We start from the raw sequence: 14,050 nt of genomic DNA, 5'->3' as shown, positions 1-14,050 counted from the left end.
TTTCCCGCGAGAGGACACTGCTGCGTTTTGAGTTATGAGAGAGAATAGAACTCTTAGGCAGGAGCTATTATTTTTAAGTAAAGTAAAGGCAGCGGAAGATGCATGGGCACCTGAAAGAACAGATCATGCTAGATGGCCATCGCTTTTTATTGCCCAGCATCCAAACGTACTTTCTATGTTCACAATGCTCATGACCAAGCACAGTGAAGCAGATGCTTCTGTCTGGGACGTTGAACCTTGGAAGGTTTAGACATTCAGAGAATTTTTTTCATGGTGGTTGTGGTGGACTAGAGTCCCCTGGTGTGGAAGTGAGTCGTGTCACAGGAGGGAGGTGTCCAGAGGTGGTGAGGCCAGCAGCAGTGAGTGTCCAGCTGGGGAGCACTGCAGTCCTGAGCAGATTTCTGGGTGAAGTTTGGCTAAGCTCCACCCCCTTTTGTTCCTGTTTAAACCCAGCTTTCCATTCTTCTGTCAATGTAGGTTTCCAAATACTCTTAGAATAAATCCCTTTTATTTACCAGAGCAGGTTTTGTTGTTTGCAACTCAAAACATTAATAAGTACACTATCTTTGACCAAGGGTTTTACAATGGTTTCTAGATAATAGTATTTATCAGTTCTTTGACAGTAAAGGAATTCATCTGTAGCAGGGGCAGTAAGGTGAAGGAGGGAAGGTATATTTCTTTGATTTATTTCTCCTTAGTTATTTGTCTTTTCAGATTAAAAAAATGTATTGTGGTATCAATTTGTATTTTTCAGAAAAATCATCCATTTGATTTAGCCTTTCAAACTTATAATATACAAGTATTATGGTACTTTAAGTTTTAAAACTATTTCTATTGCCATAACTTCATGTTTCCAATTTGTTTATTTCCCACTTAAAAAAAAATGCGCCAGAGAGTAATCCATTTACAGTTGCTTTCAAAAGAAGAGTGTTTTGATTTATTAATCGCACTCTCATCTTCTACTCCATTTCTCTTTTGTCTTCATTATACCCTCTTATTTGGTGGGAGGAACTTATGTTTCTTTTCTAACGCCCTAATAAAATGCTTAATTTGGTCACTTTTTCTTTTTTCTTTTTTTTTGTATAAATAAAAGCATTTAAGTGAATTAATGTGGTTTAGTTCAAACATGTACTGGGGAGGACCTACTATGTGACAGGCAGAGGTCTGCAGAAGAGGGTACAAGGTGAATAAATATGAGTATGTATCCCCACGAGCCCTGGAATAAATATGAGTATGTATCCCCAAGATACATTTAAAATGATATGAATATAATAGTTGTCTTTAGCTGAAATGAATACTGATTTTTTCTCTTTTATACATTTTTATATTTACCAATATTTCAATGACACATTTTAATATTTACCCATATTTCATTTATGAATACATACTCTATATAATCAGAATACAGAAAAAGATACTTTTTTAAAAAAGAAAAAATACGACGGCATCAAATTGGTATTCAGCCTTGAATCTGGAGTTTCTAGAAAGACCTCCAGAGAAGAAGACACCAGATCTGAGTTTTAAGGGAGAGGAAGAGGCATTCAAAGACAGACAAAGAGTTTTCCAGGTAGAGGAAGCAGCATAAACAAAGGCCCAGCAGTGGGAGAAACGAGGCTTTACCCTGGCTGACCGAGCTCCAGGAACCTGCCTCAGTGTCTACCTGCTTCGCTGCTGTAGCCCCAGCAATCGGGGATAGGCAGATGGACTCCAGCTGAGCCCACAGCGCTTGCCTGAGAGGTGCTCTATGAGCATGTGTGACACTGAACGAGGATGGATGAGGTAGGGGTGGGAGAAGGGCAGCGCCATTATCTAGGAAGATGGATTTGATCCAGGAAGCCATTGGGAGCCCCTGTGGTTTTGAAAGCATAAAGGAAATTTTTACTGTACCTGACATGTTCTGTTTTAGAAGAATAGGTACTGTTCGGGGACAATTTCCCCACAGTTTAAAAATTGATGCTGTGTTATTATCACTTCCTTAAATCACTAAAGTTCATATCAAGGTACCTACTATCTCCTGTTGTAGATTAATGAGCCCTAATGCAAATTCTCCAGTGCCAATAAAATCCCTGACATGAACATACTACCAGGTAAAGACTGCTCTTATGGGCTAAATAAAGCAGAGAAACAATGGATTCCTCAATCACAGACACCATAAATGTCTTGGATAATGGCTGCTCTCCTGGCCCTCTCTGTTCTGGCTTTCAGCAGTAACACATCTTCTGCTTCCAGAGAGTGCTCAGCTAGGAAAGGCAAGACTCAACATAAGAGCATTTTAATATCAATGACATTTTACTAGCTGGCAAGTTACGGTAGGGATGAAAATACTTTTTACATATTTTTTTGTATTTGTGATTTTTATATACATCATGTATAAATGATATATGTGATATATGTAATCAGAAATTCAAATTTCCATTCATCGTACTGCTCAATCAATAGCAGTTATTCAGCTCAACAAGTTTTATAGAATGCCCTTTTCTACAAGTATCCAAGAATCCTAGCCGTTTCCCCTTTTAAAATATTGTTTAGTGAAATTTAAGCCTGATCCCTACAGAGAATTAACTTTTATAACTGCTACATTCTGCCATGAGGAAGATTAATGATTGTTTTCTCCTCTGTGTTCTAGTGCAATCTTTCATGCAAATGAGACAGATGTGAGAAACTCAGCACATAACGAAGTCAGGTATTACTGTCTGAATTAATTTGGCCGTAAAGCCCTGGGCATTAACTCCACCCTCAAAAAGGGCATCCTTCAAAGATAGGAGCCAAATTCCCAGTAATGAGCTTGTTTGTTGACCATCATCTGAGTCTGCTTTGAGGTGGATACGTGGGTCTGGGGGCAGCCTCTGGCCACCTGGACCAGCCTCACAAGTGTGGGAGTAAATGACTTGTATGTAAATGACCAGGAAAGGCAAGGGGAGGCTGGGAAGCCCAGGTGTCTGCAGGATCTCTGTAGATAGTGAGAACTGATTCTGGGAGGTGGCCTCTGCTGCACCCGAGGCCCCCATGAGAACGGGAGTAGGCCAGTGAGAGTAGTAGGATGAGCAGGAAGGAGGGAAGACACCTCCTAGGCCTAGTATCTGGCTCAGCTCCAGATATGGAATTACCTGGGGACTTCAGAAGGGGCTCCTTTTCCTCAGCTTCTGTGACCGACACCTGGCCTAGAGCCAGATGTGCTATGAAATACAGACCATCATGTCGTGAAATGGTAGTCTGGCAGACAAACAGTGCAAGACGTGTTTTCATTGTATCACTGTAGGAAAAGGGCATACAGTGGGCAGTGCGTTTTATCCCGTTAAAAAATGTTAAATTTCTATTTCAAAAAAATTTCATAAAATAAAGGGCAGGTTAAATTAGGAAAAGTATTTGCTAATGATTACATCTGATCATTGAATAGGAAAGAGAGTAAAAATAATTCTTATATTCTGATCCCAATTTTATGAAAAATAAACAGATATGTATTTTTATTATTTATTTATTTATTTATTTATTTATTTAATGATCATCTTCGCACATCTGTTTCAGCACTAACAATATTAGATGTTAAAAATCTGTTCATATATCTGTTTCCCCCACTAAGCTCTGTGCTCTCAGCAAAATGCTCGCAGCACATAGTAGGTAGTTAATATATGTCTATAAACTAAATAGAAAGGAATGCACTTTATTCTTCTTTGACTCTAAGCTTATTTCCATTTTGTTTTCCCTAATTTTCTTTTGTAAAGTTTCTTCAAAGTGATTCTAAGTGAAACCAAATGTGGGATCTCTCTCTGTCTCTTATCATGCTTAGTCCAGTACATAAAAAAGAAAGAGTACTTTTTTTTTGTTGCTGATAGTCAACTCAATAAATATATTTTATTTTTCAAATTTTTATTTTTCAAATAGAGTTGACAGTCAGTATTACTTTATATTACTTTCAGGTGTATAGCATAGTGGTTCGACATTTATATCATTTACAAAGTGATCCCCCTGGTAGCACTTTTAAAAGGAAGACATAATTAGTCACATAAAAGAAACCAATCTTACCAGTGATCATAAAATTAAATTTTTGTATTTATGCTTTTCTGAAATTTCCATATTTTCTTTAATAAACACTTATTTTGTAATTTAGAAAAATTTAAATAGTAAAACAAGACAGTTATACTCACTCCTGTAAATCGTTGTGGAGAAATAACGGAATTAAAACTATAAGCATGAAGATGTTTACTGTAGCTTTATCTTTGTAATTTTAAAAAAATTGGAATTAAATATCAGGCAAGAGTGGAATAGCTATGTAAGTGATTATATATCCACATTACCAAATATTGTGAAATTTTCCAAATGATAAAAATGATCATTATAATTATGATTGTGATAGAATGTTCGAAGAAAAAAGTTTAACAAGTTGCATGTATTATGCAACTATGTAAAATATATCTTCATTTCAAGAACTGGAAAAAATGTGTAAATAGAGCAATAATTACATTAGCAAATAAATTTTATGGATATATTTTTTAAAGTTTTATGTTGTTCTTCATATTTTAAAAGAGTAAAATGAGATGAAGCAAACGCTTTTAGTATAGGTCAGGGCGCCGAGCCCCCTGCTTTGTCTTAACGCTGGCATCTGGGCCTCCTGATTCATCTGTCCACACTCATAGGGCAGATTTGAATTAAAGTCAGTAATCTTGAAATATGTCTTAAATTACAAGTCGGTCATCTACCCTGGGTAGAAACACAGGTATGACACTCAGAGATTCAAAGTAACAGTGGCCAATTAGAATTTATTTTTAATTGCAACAACTGGAGGACTCTGTGAAAGACCTTCAACCTGTTAGCGTGTCTCACAATCAATTTCCACCAAAGTCCCAGCTCGTTAAGAATGAAAAATCAATAGAATCACTTTTTTCCCAAGAAATCATGATCATGTTCCAGATACAACCTTGTAAGGTTAATCTAATTTAGAAAATGCTATTCCATGAGCACAATGTTAAGACACTGTATATTCTTCCTTTAAAAATAGCCAATAACTGGATAAGGACACTGACAGAAACAAAGTGGCCTCAGGAATGAGATATGCTGGCAGGTCACATATGTGGATCAGCTGGAAAGACAGTAAGGACCAGAACAGGTGACTGAGAGGTGTAGAGGCTGACCTGGCTCAACATACTTGATACTCCGGACAACTACTGCACTGGATAATCTTACATGAAATATTTTTATCCCCTCAATTTTCCTAAAGTCGCAGAGTTAGGGAGTGGCAGGGCCAGAGCAGACCTCTTGCCTGCCTGCCTGCCTAACTGCAAAATCCTCGCCATTTCTAGCAACACCTAATTGCCTCTCCTTGTGCCAAGGGTGTAAGGGAGGCACATCCTCCACATGACCTACTCAGAAGAAATTCATTTCATCTTGACTACTTTCCTCAGAAACATCTTTTAGTCTAATAAACCTCAATTACCATATCATAAAGTACAGCAACCAATCCATTGTAATGTAATAATTACATATAATATGGAGACATAAAAAGAGATCAATAATGAGTAGCCAAATAATAAATCCAACTGATGATTACCCACAAAGAAGTAGGGGTGAGAGGGAGGTGTTTAAGGGAAATCCTGAGGAAAAATAAGTAGATGCCAAGTCTAGGCTGTCAATCCAGGACTCTCTCCCAGTCAGCCAGTCAGCTCCTCTGCTGCCAGCTTTGCTTTCCACGTTAATGGGTCCCTCTCTCTTAAAATGTTTTGGTTGCACCAAGTGTACGCTCCTGGTCTGCATTTTGTCCTCTATAAGAATTTCATAACCACTTTTAAATCTCACAAGAAGAGGAGCTCTGTATCCTGGACAGAGTGAGAAAATCTGGTGCCGGTTCACCTCTGGCACTGGTGAAGTTTGATCTTGGATAAGTCACTTATCATTTCTGAGGCTGAATTCTTTCATCTGGAATGTGGGTGTGACTATGCCCACCACTGACTAAATGGTGTTGGTTTGAAATTCGAATGCTTTAGTACAGTATTGACCAATTTAAAATCCTAATGTTATAGAGGAAATAATCTAACAAATACAGTGAATGTCTAGCACATACTGATGCTAGAGTTAGTGCGAGACTGAGGAACCAATGTCAGGAGACGGTTGTGAGTGAAGACACAGCCTGAGAAGAGGGGCTCAGGAGACGCAAGCTTCGAAGAGACAGGAGGCAACATCATCCTGCAAGGTACACAAGCAGCAGCCCCTCCCCTTTAAAAGCTGACCTCTGCAGCCACCGAAGGTAAGCCCCACATGGCATCTGCTGATGTAAGCAGGTTGTGATCTGCATGGCCATCCTTGCCCATGGCTCCTAGCAGAGCATGGGTTGGGGCTTGCCTAGCTGGCAGCTCAAACTGCCCATGTCTTGGCTGTGTGTAAGGAAAGCCTTATTTTTTTTTTATTTTTAAATACTGTCATATTCATTGCATAATTAAAACAGATATTCAAGTATACAGATTCGTTGTTATAACCGTTATTTTATATTAACAAAATAGCAAATCTTGGGAATAAAATAATAAAACCACTTCTATTCAGATGATAGGTTTTTACTACCACATCAAACCAAACAGACAATTTCAGTCTCAGCACATTTAATTTTTCATTCGCACTGGAAGATTTCTATCTAGTAAGAGCATATCCACATGAGCCACATGAGTCCACTATGTTTCATATTTTCTGTTAGAATCATAACATAAGTGGATTAATAACACTGTCTCTCCTCATTGGAGAAATTATCTCACAGAGGGGATGGAGGATACTACACCACTTCTTTGGCTTGATAGGATTAGCTATTTCTAGAACTACTGGTAGCTCTAAGTTGTCAGTAAAAATGCTGATAATTTCTCTAGGTTAAAATTATACTTGACATACAATATTAATTTCAGGTGTACAGCATAGTGATTCTATGTTTATATTCTTTACAATGTGAGTGCCACAATAATTCTAATAACCGTCTGTCACCATACAAAGTTAGTAAGATAATATTGACTATTTCTCCTATGCTGTACATTACAATCTGGTAGGAGAATAAGAGGTACAAACCTCTAGTTATTTAAAAAAAATAATAAAGTCACCTGACTTTTTAGAAAGAGCTGAGTTAGTCTTTGCAGGCCAAAATCTGCACAGTCTCTCCAGAACTGCAGTTCCCAAACCCTGCCTGATGTGTACATGCAGTGGCCCCTTAAGCCTTTGATTCAAAGCGGGCCTCTGCGGTTTTGGTATCCTGGTGACTGACACAGCAATTTCAACTCCACATCTTAAAGAGGGGTGCTCTTTCTTCAAATTCAAGGTGGTACAGCTTAGGCCAGTTTTGTCAATTAAAACGGGAGGTCCAGCTTCATGCCTTAACTTTGTCAGTAAATAACAAGGCACTTAAGAGTTAAGTGCTGTTAGGCTCTTTTCATAGATTGTCTAATATAATGCATTTAATCATCCAAGGATAGTTACTCGACTCTCTCTAAATAACAGGAGAAAAGGAGGCTAAATGAGGTCACGTAATCTGTCCAAAGTCACAACAAATGCTCTTCTATTACTGGTGACATCTTCGGGCCAGAAGAAGAAAATCCAGTGTGAAGATTAAAGAATCGAAAAGGCTTAGGTCACATGGAAAGTCCTTGGCTCACGACCTACTACACGGACACAGAGGCCCCTGCAGTCTCAATCTGAAGAAAACAGACATGACTGTAAGTAGCACTACAGCTCAGGCCTCCACAGCAGAGGGACCCTGCAGGAGGCGGAAATGGGAGTGGATTGCAGGGACCGTGGAACCTTGGATCCGGCGGAACCAAAAGGCGGCGCCCACGGAGCCACCCGGACTGTATTTGGAACGGAAGCGCATTGGCCGCCACTTCCTGGTTGTCAGTCGGCGCCGAGGGCCGGGTTTAGCAGCGGGGATGTTGCCGTACACGGTGAATTTCAAGGTGTCGGCTCGCACCCTCACCGGAGCACTGAACGCCCACAACAAGGCGGCGGTGGACTGGTGAGGGCGCCGGGCTTCGAGGCCGCCACGCTCGGCCAGGAGTTTGTGAGGGGAAGGGGAAAGAACAAAAGGTTTCATCCCCCTGGTCAGTTTGGCCTCGGCCAAAAGGACTGGGTGCCGCCCTCACGTTACAGAGATTTTCTTTTATATGCTGGATTTTTGTGGTTGCTATAAAGGTCGTAAATACCCCGTGCGGGAACTTGCCCTGTGTAAATATATTTGCCCCCTTCTTCCCATCCTTGCTTCTCTCTGCTCTTTTCTCTGCAGCTTCCTTAAACATTCCATTTCCCTCTCTTCCTCCTCCAATCTCCAGGCTTCTCTCCTTCTGCCGTCAAATTCCCCTGACCACCTTCTCTTCCCCGTTCTGGCTTTTTCTTCTCCTATCCCCGTTCCATACTTTATTCATTCTACAATATGCCTCCCTGTGCTGGGCACCTGTTCTCTCACCTGCCCTTCATTATAAACTTTTATCTTTAACATAGCAGCTCTGAAAATTAATAGACTAATATAGAGCAAAATTCTGTAGCTGTGGTTGCTGGGAATGTTGGCAAGAGGACTGAAACCTCCTACCCAGTGTTTGTCTTTTTATCTGGTCAGAAGAACCAGGACTGGTCACAGATGCTGTGCAACACCATCCCAGGCATCTGGATGCTCAAGATTCAAAGTTGAATAAGACAAGGAATATGCCCTCAAAGACAAATAGAAGACAGGAGTTGCTTTATACTTTCTCATAGCTTTTTATGGCTAACCCTTAGAGCGAAAAATGAATTTCGACAAGCATTTTTAAGTTTAGCTAAACCTTTAAATGGAATAATATAAAATACTGGCCTTTGGGCTTAAATAATAATTTTCCTAATGATGATACATATTAGATTTTCTTAAATTTTAATATTACTGTTTTGTTAGGGGCTGGCAAGGTTTAATTGCTTATGGATGTCATTCGCTTGTGGTAGTGATTGATTCCAATACTGCCCAAACTCTTCAAGTTTTAGAAAAACATAAAGCCGATGTTGTCAAGGTAAGTCAAATTCCACTTTGATCCTATAATGTCTACTCTAAAGTTTTAAATATCACTAGATTCTCATTAAGTCATGTATACATGTTGAGTAGCTTTTAAGTGTAATAATCTATTTGGAGTAACCTAGTATTTCCATACATATGACTTAATATCAATCCAGGATGAGCTGTTAAAAGCTAGTTCTTAGGTCCAAGCTGATGGATGGAATACACCAACTCCACTATTTCCTGGACCACTTATTCATTCGTTAGTTTTGAGCACTTAGCATGTGCTAAGGAGAGAGAGGAAAGTCCTCAGGCAATTCATTGTCTAGTGAGGAAGAATGAAAAGAAAACGCACAAAACAGTGTGATGAGTGAGACTTGCATAATATGCTGTGGGAAGACAAAGGAGCTACATATTTAGTTTTAAGGATCTGGGGAGGGTCACAGAAGTCTTCATTTTAGGGACTGGAAAACTGTAATTTTTCACAAAAAAGTGAAAAATTGGGGGAGGAGCACTGCTGAAAAAGGAAGAATGTAAACAAAGGTAAGTAGTGTGCATCAGAGTGGCTAAAAGGTGGGATTCACATGTAGGAGTGAAAGATGAGGCAGCCAGGGAAATTCACCTGCCCTGAAAGTTTTGTAAGATTACGAAAAAAATTTGGATTTGTAGGTAGGAGATTGATGTGATCATATTTGTATTTTAGAAGAACTTTCTGACATCAGTGGAGGATCTGTTGGAGAAAGGATAGATGAGGTAGTGAGACCATTTAGGAGACTTTTGCAGTAATTTTTGCAGGAAATTCTAATGGCCTAAAATTAAGTAGAGGCTTGAAGGTGTGTTATGTAGGAGCTGCTCAAGAGGTAAGCTTGATAGCTTTGATAGGAATCAGTTTTAAGTGGAAGGCAGAAGAGAATGAGTGAAGTTTCAGTTTGAGTAACTGAATGACAGTGTTGCTATGATAAGCTAGCTGAGTGTGTTGTGAAGTCACAGTTTAAGTTTTCAACACGCAAAGTCTGAACTTCCTGGGGTGATTGAATTATAGTCATCCGAAATTTTAGGAGAGAGATTTAGGGTCCTCTTTTTTTTTTTTTTTTTGATAACAGCTTTGAGGTATTCATACCACAAAACTCGTCCATTTAAAACATAGAATTCTATAGGTTTTAGTGTATTCAGAGTTGTGAAACACAATCTCATAACTCGAAAAAGAAACCCTGTACCCATTAGCAGTCACTGCCCCCCACCCTCGCCCCTTCCTCTTCCTCCCTAGGCAGCTGTTAATCTACTTTATGTCTTGTAGGTTTGCCTATTCTGGACAATTCATATAAATGAATTCATATAGTATGTGACCTTTTGTGTGTGATCCTTTCATCTACCATATTGTTTTCAAGGTTCATCTGTATTGTGTCATATGTCAGTACTTGTTTAGTTTTTATTGCTGAATGATATTCCACTGTATGAATAATCTACATTTATTTATTGGTGAACATTTGGGTATTTCCCACTTTTTAGGTATTGTGAATAATGCTTTTATGAACATATCTGTATAATTGTTTTTGTGCGAACCTGTGTTTTCATTTCTCTTAGGTATATGCTTAGTAATAGAGCTACTGACTCATACAGTAACTCTGTGTCTAACTTTTTGAGGAACCACCAGTCTGTTTTCCAAAGAGGCCACACCATTTTATATTCCTCTTAGCCGTATGCGAAGATTCTAGTTTCTCTCCGTCTCCACCAATACCTGTTATGTGTCCTTTTGATTTTAGCCATCCTAGTGGCTATGGAGTGGTTCTCATTGTGGTTTTGGTTTGCATTTTCCTAATGGCTTTTCATGTGCTTATTGGCCATTTGTATATCTTTTCTTTAAGAAATGTCTTTTTATTCCTTTTCCCATTTTAAAATTGCATTGTCTTTTTATTTTTGAGCTGTAAGAGTTCTTTATGTATTCTAGATATGTTACTCATCAGATATATGGTTGGCAAATATTTTCTCTCTTTCTGTGAGTTGTCTTTCACTTTTTGGATAGTATTTTATGAAACATAAAAGTGTTTAATTTTGATGTGGTGCAATTTATTATTTGTTTGTTGCTGTATTTAAGGAACCATTGCTTTTTCCAATGCCAAGAAGATTTACACCTTTGTTTTCTTCTAAGAATTTTCTAGTTTTAGCCCTTATGTTTAGGTTCTTGATCCATTTTGATGTAATTAGTATGTGAACCAAGAAAAAAAACAATTGATTTTTGTATATCAGCTTATATCCTGTGATCTTGCTGAACTCATTAGATCTAATAGTTTTGTGGGGATCTTTTATATACGCAATCATGTGATCTGCAGGTGACGGTTCAGTTTTTTATTGAGAATCTGTATATGTTCTATTTATTTTTCTTTTGCTATTTCATTATGTAACACCTACTAGAGTGAATAGGGGTGACGAGAGGATATTCTTGTCTTGTTCCTGAGCCTGGAAGGAAGCATTCAGTCTTTCACTATTAAGTCTGATGTTAGGTATGGGTTTTTTTTGAGAACAATATCTTCTCTCTTTCTTTCCCTCTCTCCCTTCTCCCATTCTCCCTCCCCTGCTCCCTTCTGTCTTTTGGGCATTTCTGGAGTTTTCATTTGTGTAGATCCAAGTTTTAATCTGGTGTTATATTCCCTTTGCCTGAAAAATTTCCTTTACGTTCCTAAGGAAATCTAATATTGGTTGATCCTCTCAGCTTTTATTTGCCTGAGAATGTATTTTACCAGTTTTCTTTCCTCGTAATATTGAAGAGATTACTGTCTTTTAGTTTGCATAATTTCTGATGAGAAATTCTTGTCTTTGTTTCTCTGTGTGCAGTATATCTTTAGTCATCTGGCTGCCTTCAAGATTTTCTCTTTATCCTTGGTTTTCAGCAGTTTGATTATGACATGTCTAGGTGATTTTTTAAAAGATACACTGCTTGAGGCTTACATAAGTGGAATTGAAACATTACATATACATCTCTATAAATACACATACACATGTATATATATGAGTGTGGGTTTACACACACACATACAATCAGTTCTTATTCATGGTAGTTTTATTCTGTAAAGTTGTTGCAAACACTGACTAGTAGATACTCAAACATCGATTGTTCCTAGAGGAAATACAGGGGTAGGTTCCTGTGAGGCTCTAGTCACACTATTTTTGTCCGCTGATTGGTATATAACTTTGTATGTGTTTCTGTTAAAAGACATTTTATTTAACATATATTATTGGTTCATTAACATTGAATTCATAGCCACTAGCACTATAACTCATGCCTGAATAATGCTTATCTTACATGTAAGGCACGTCACAACTTCTTACACTTAGGGACACTAGACAGCACTTCAGCACCATTTTAAATAGTGAAATCAACAAAAAGCACAAAAATGCAAAAAACATGATGCTAAATAGACCATGGGAATGCACATGTATGCTGGGTGACTCAAATTTTTTGCCACTGTGCACATGTCTGTGGATGACTGTGAAAGCAAGTATTGAGTTTGCAAAAAAATCACAAATTTTAGTGAAGCAAATTCACAGTACAGAATCTGCCAATAATGAGGATCTACTGCATATATACACACATTATTTAAAATAAATATACACTTACACATATTCGAACATATACATGTATGCATATATACATACTCATATACATACATTTTCTTTAAAAAAAAATCTTGCCTGAGGAAAAGATGTATTACAATAGAACCTTAAGGCTTATGAACATTGAAGTTCAGAAAACTTCTTGTTTCCATCTTTTTCATGAATACCATTGGACCTGGTTAGCATAGTTTTCCTACCTTAGCATTATGTATAGTGTGTTTATGTATATATGCTCACTGCTATATACATACGTTTATATGCACATAATAGTCAAAGATTCTGTGGTGTTTCAGTTCATTTATTGACACGTATTTGTGGAACACCAGCTTCGGGTGCTGTGTTAATGTCTGGTTATTGAATGTGAACAAGGCCTGCACGATCCTGCCCTATGGAACTTGCGGTTCGTGGGTTGGTGATAGGTCGAAATAAATAAATAATTCATTATGATTGTTGTGTGGTAAATGCTTTGAAGAAACCCAGCAGGATGCTGAGCTAGAGGAGAGGGGAGGTTATGGCCAAGGAAGTGGCTGGGAAAGAAAGCCTTGGCTCTGGGTGAGGACCGTGTTTTATTCCTAACCTTATCAGTATTTGATGCCCAGGCTTAACCTGATTTGCACTGGAATTCTTATGGTTTTTATTTGAAAAATTCTGTTCTTATGATGTTGCCAGAGATATGAAGCACACATTTTTTTTTTAGAGAAAAAACGATTAACATTTTTCCAAGTTTATGAAAGAAGGACAGCCAGAGTTTTTTGTTTGCTTTTGTTTTTTCCTATTTTTCCATCCACATGGTTTCTGTAGCTCTAAGTTGTCTCTTTTTAATTAGGAGAATAGAGTACAGAGAAACATTCTACGTTGTAATTTAGAATTTTAGATCCTCTGTCATAATTAGATTTTATGAATGTAATATTTGATCATTAGCATGATCCAACGGTGTACCAATGATCATTACCATTTTATGATATGGTGTTTTAGAGTTTTTACCTGAATTTCACAGAATATTAAGGTTATTTTAAAGGCAGGAACATAGTGTTGTTTTCAAAAATATTTTAACTACAACTTAAAAAATATAAACAATAAAAATGTCAGACTTTCAAGATAGAAATCAGTTTCCTGTTTATTCTTTCTAAATAGTTTTGTACTATAAATGTAGAATATTGTGTGAGTTCGGGTTAATGTTTTATGAAAATTATGTTTAGTTTTATTCAGTGCAAGTGTTTATTTAATTTTATTTCTTGATACTAGGTTAAATGGGCCAGAGAAAACTATCACCATAACATTGGCTCACCGTATTCCTTGCGCCTAGCTTCTGCCGACGTCAATGGAAAGATCATCGTTTGGGATGTAGCAGCAGGAATAGCTCAGTGTGAGATCCAAGAACATACCAAACCCATTCAGGGTGAGGAAAGTGTGCTCTGCTAACGTTTATATTAATATACTTACTCTGAGAGTATTTTCTTT

General features: G+C 37.8%; 1 protein-coding gene across 1 annotated transcript in view; it reads left to right on the top strand.

Moving 5' to 3' along the window:
* The first annotated feature begins 7,658 nt into the window (after window positions 1–7,658).
* The window catches only part of WDR11 (WD repeat domain 11), a 52,971-nt gene continuing 46,579 nt past the window's right edge, over window positions 7,659–14,050 (top strand). The window contains exons 1-3 of the mRNA XM_039870844.1: window positions 7,659–7,975; window positions 8,882–8,993; window positions 13,835–13,988. Coding sequence (XP_039726778.1) covers window positions 7,674–7,975; window positions 8,882–8,993; window positions 13,835–13,988 — 568 coding nt within the window. The 5' untranslated portion in view covers window positions 7,659–7,673. The remainder of the gene's footprint in view (window positions 7,976–8,881; window positions 8,994–13,834; window positions 13,989–14,050) is intronic.

Source organism: Pteropus medius, unplaced genomic scaffold, assembly GCF_902729225.1.
Source record: "Pteropus medius unplaced genomic scaffold, Ma_sr-lr_union100, whole genome shotgun sequence".
NCBI classification, from domain to species: domain Eukaryota; kingdom Metazoa; phylum Chordata; class Mammalia; order Chiroptera; family Pteropodidae; genus Pteropus; species Pteropus medius.
This window is presented reverse-complemented; position numbering and strand designations above follow the sequence as displayed.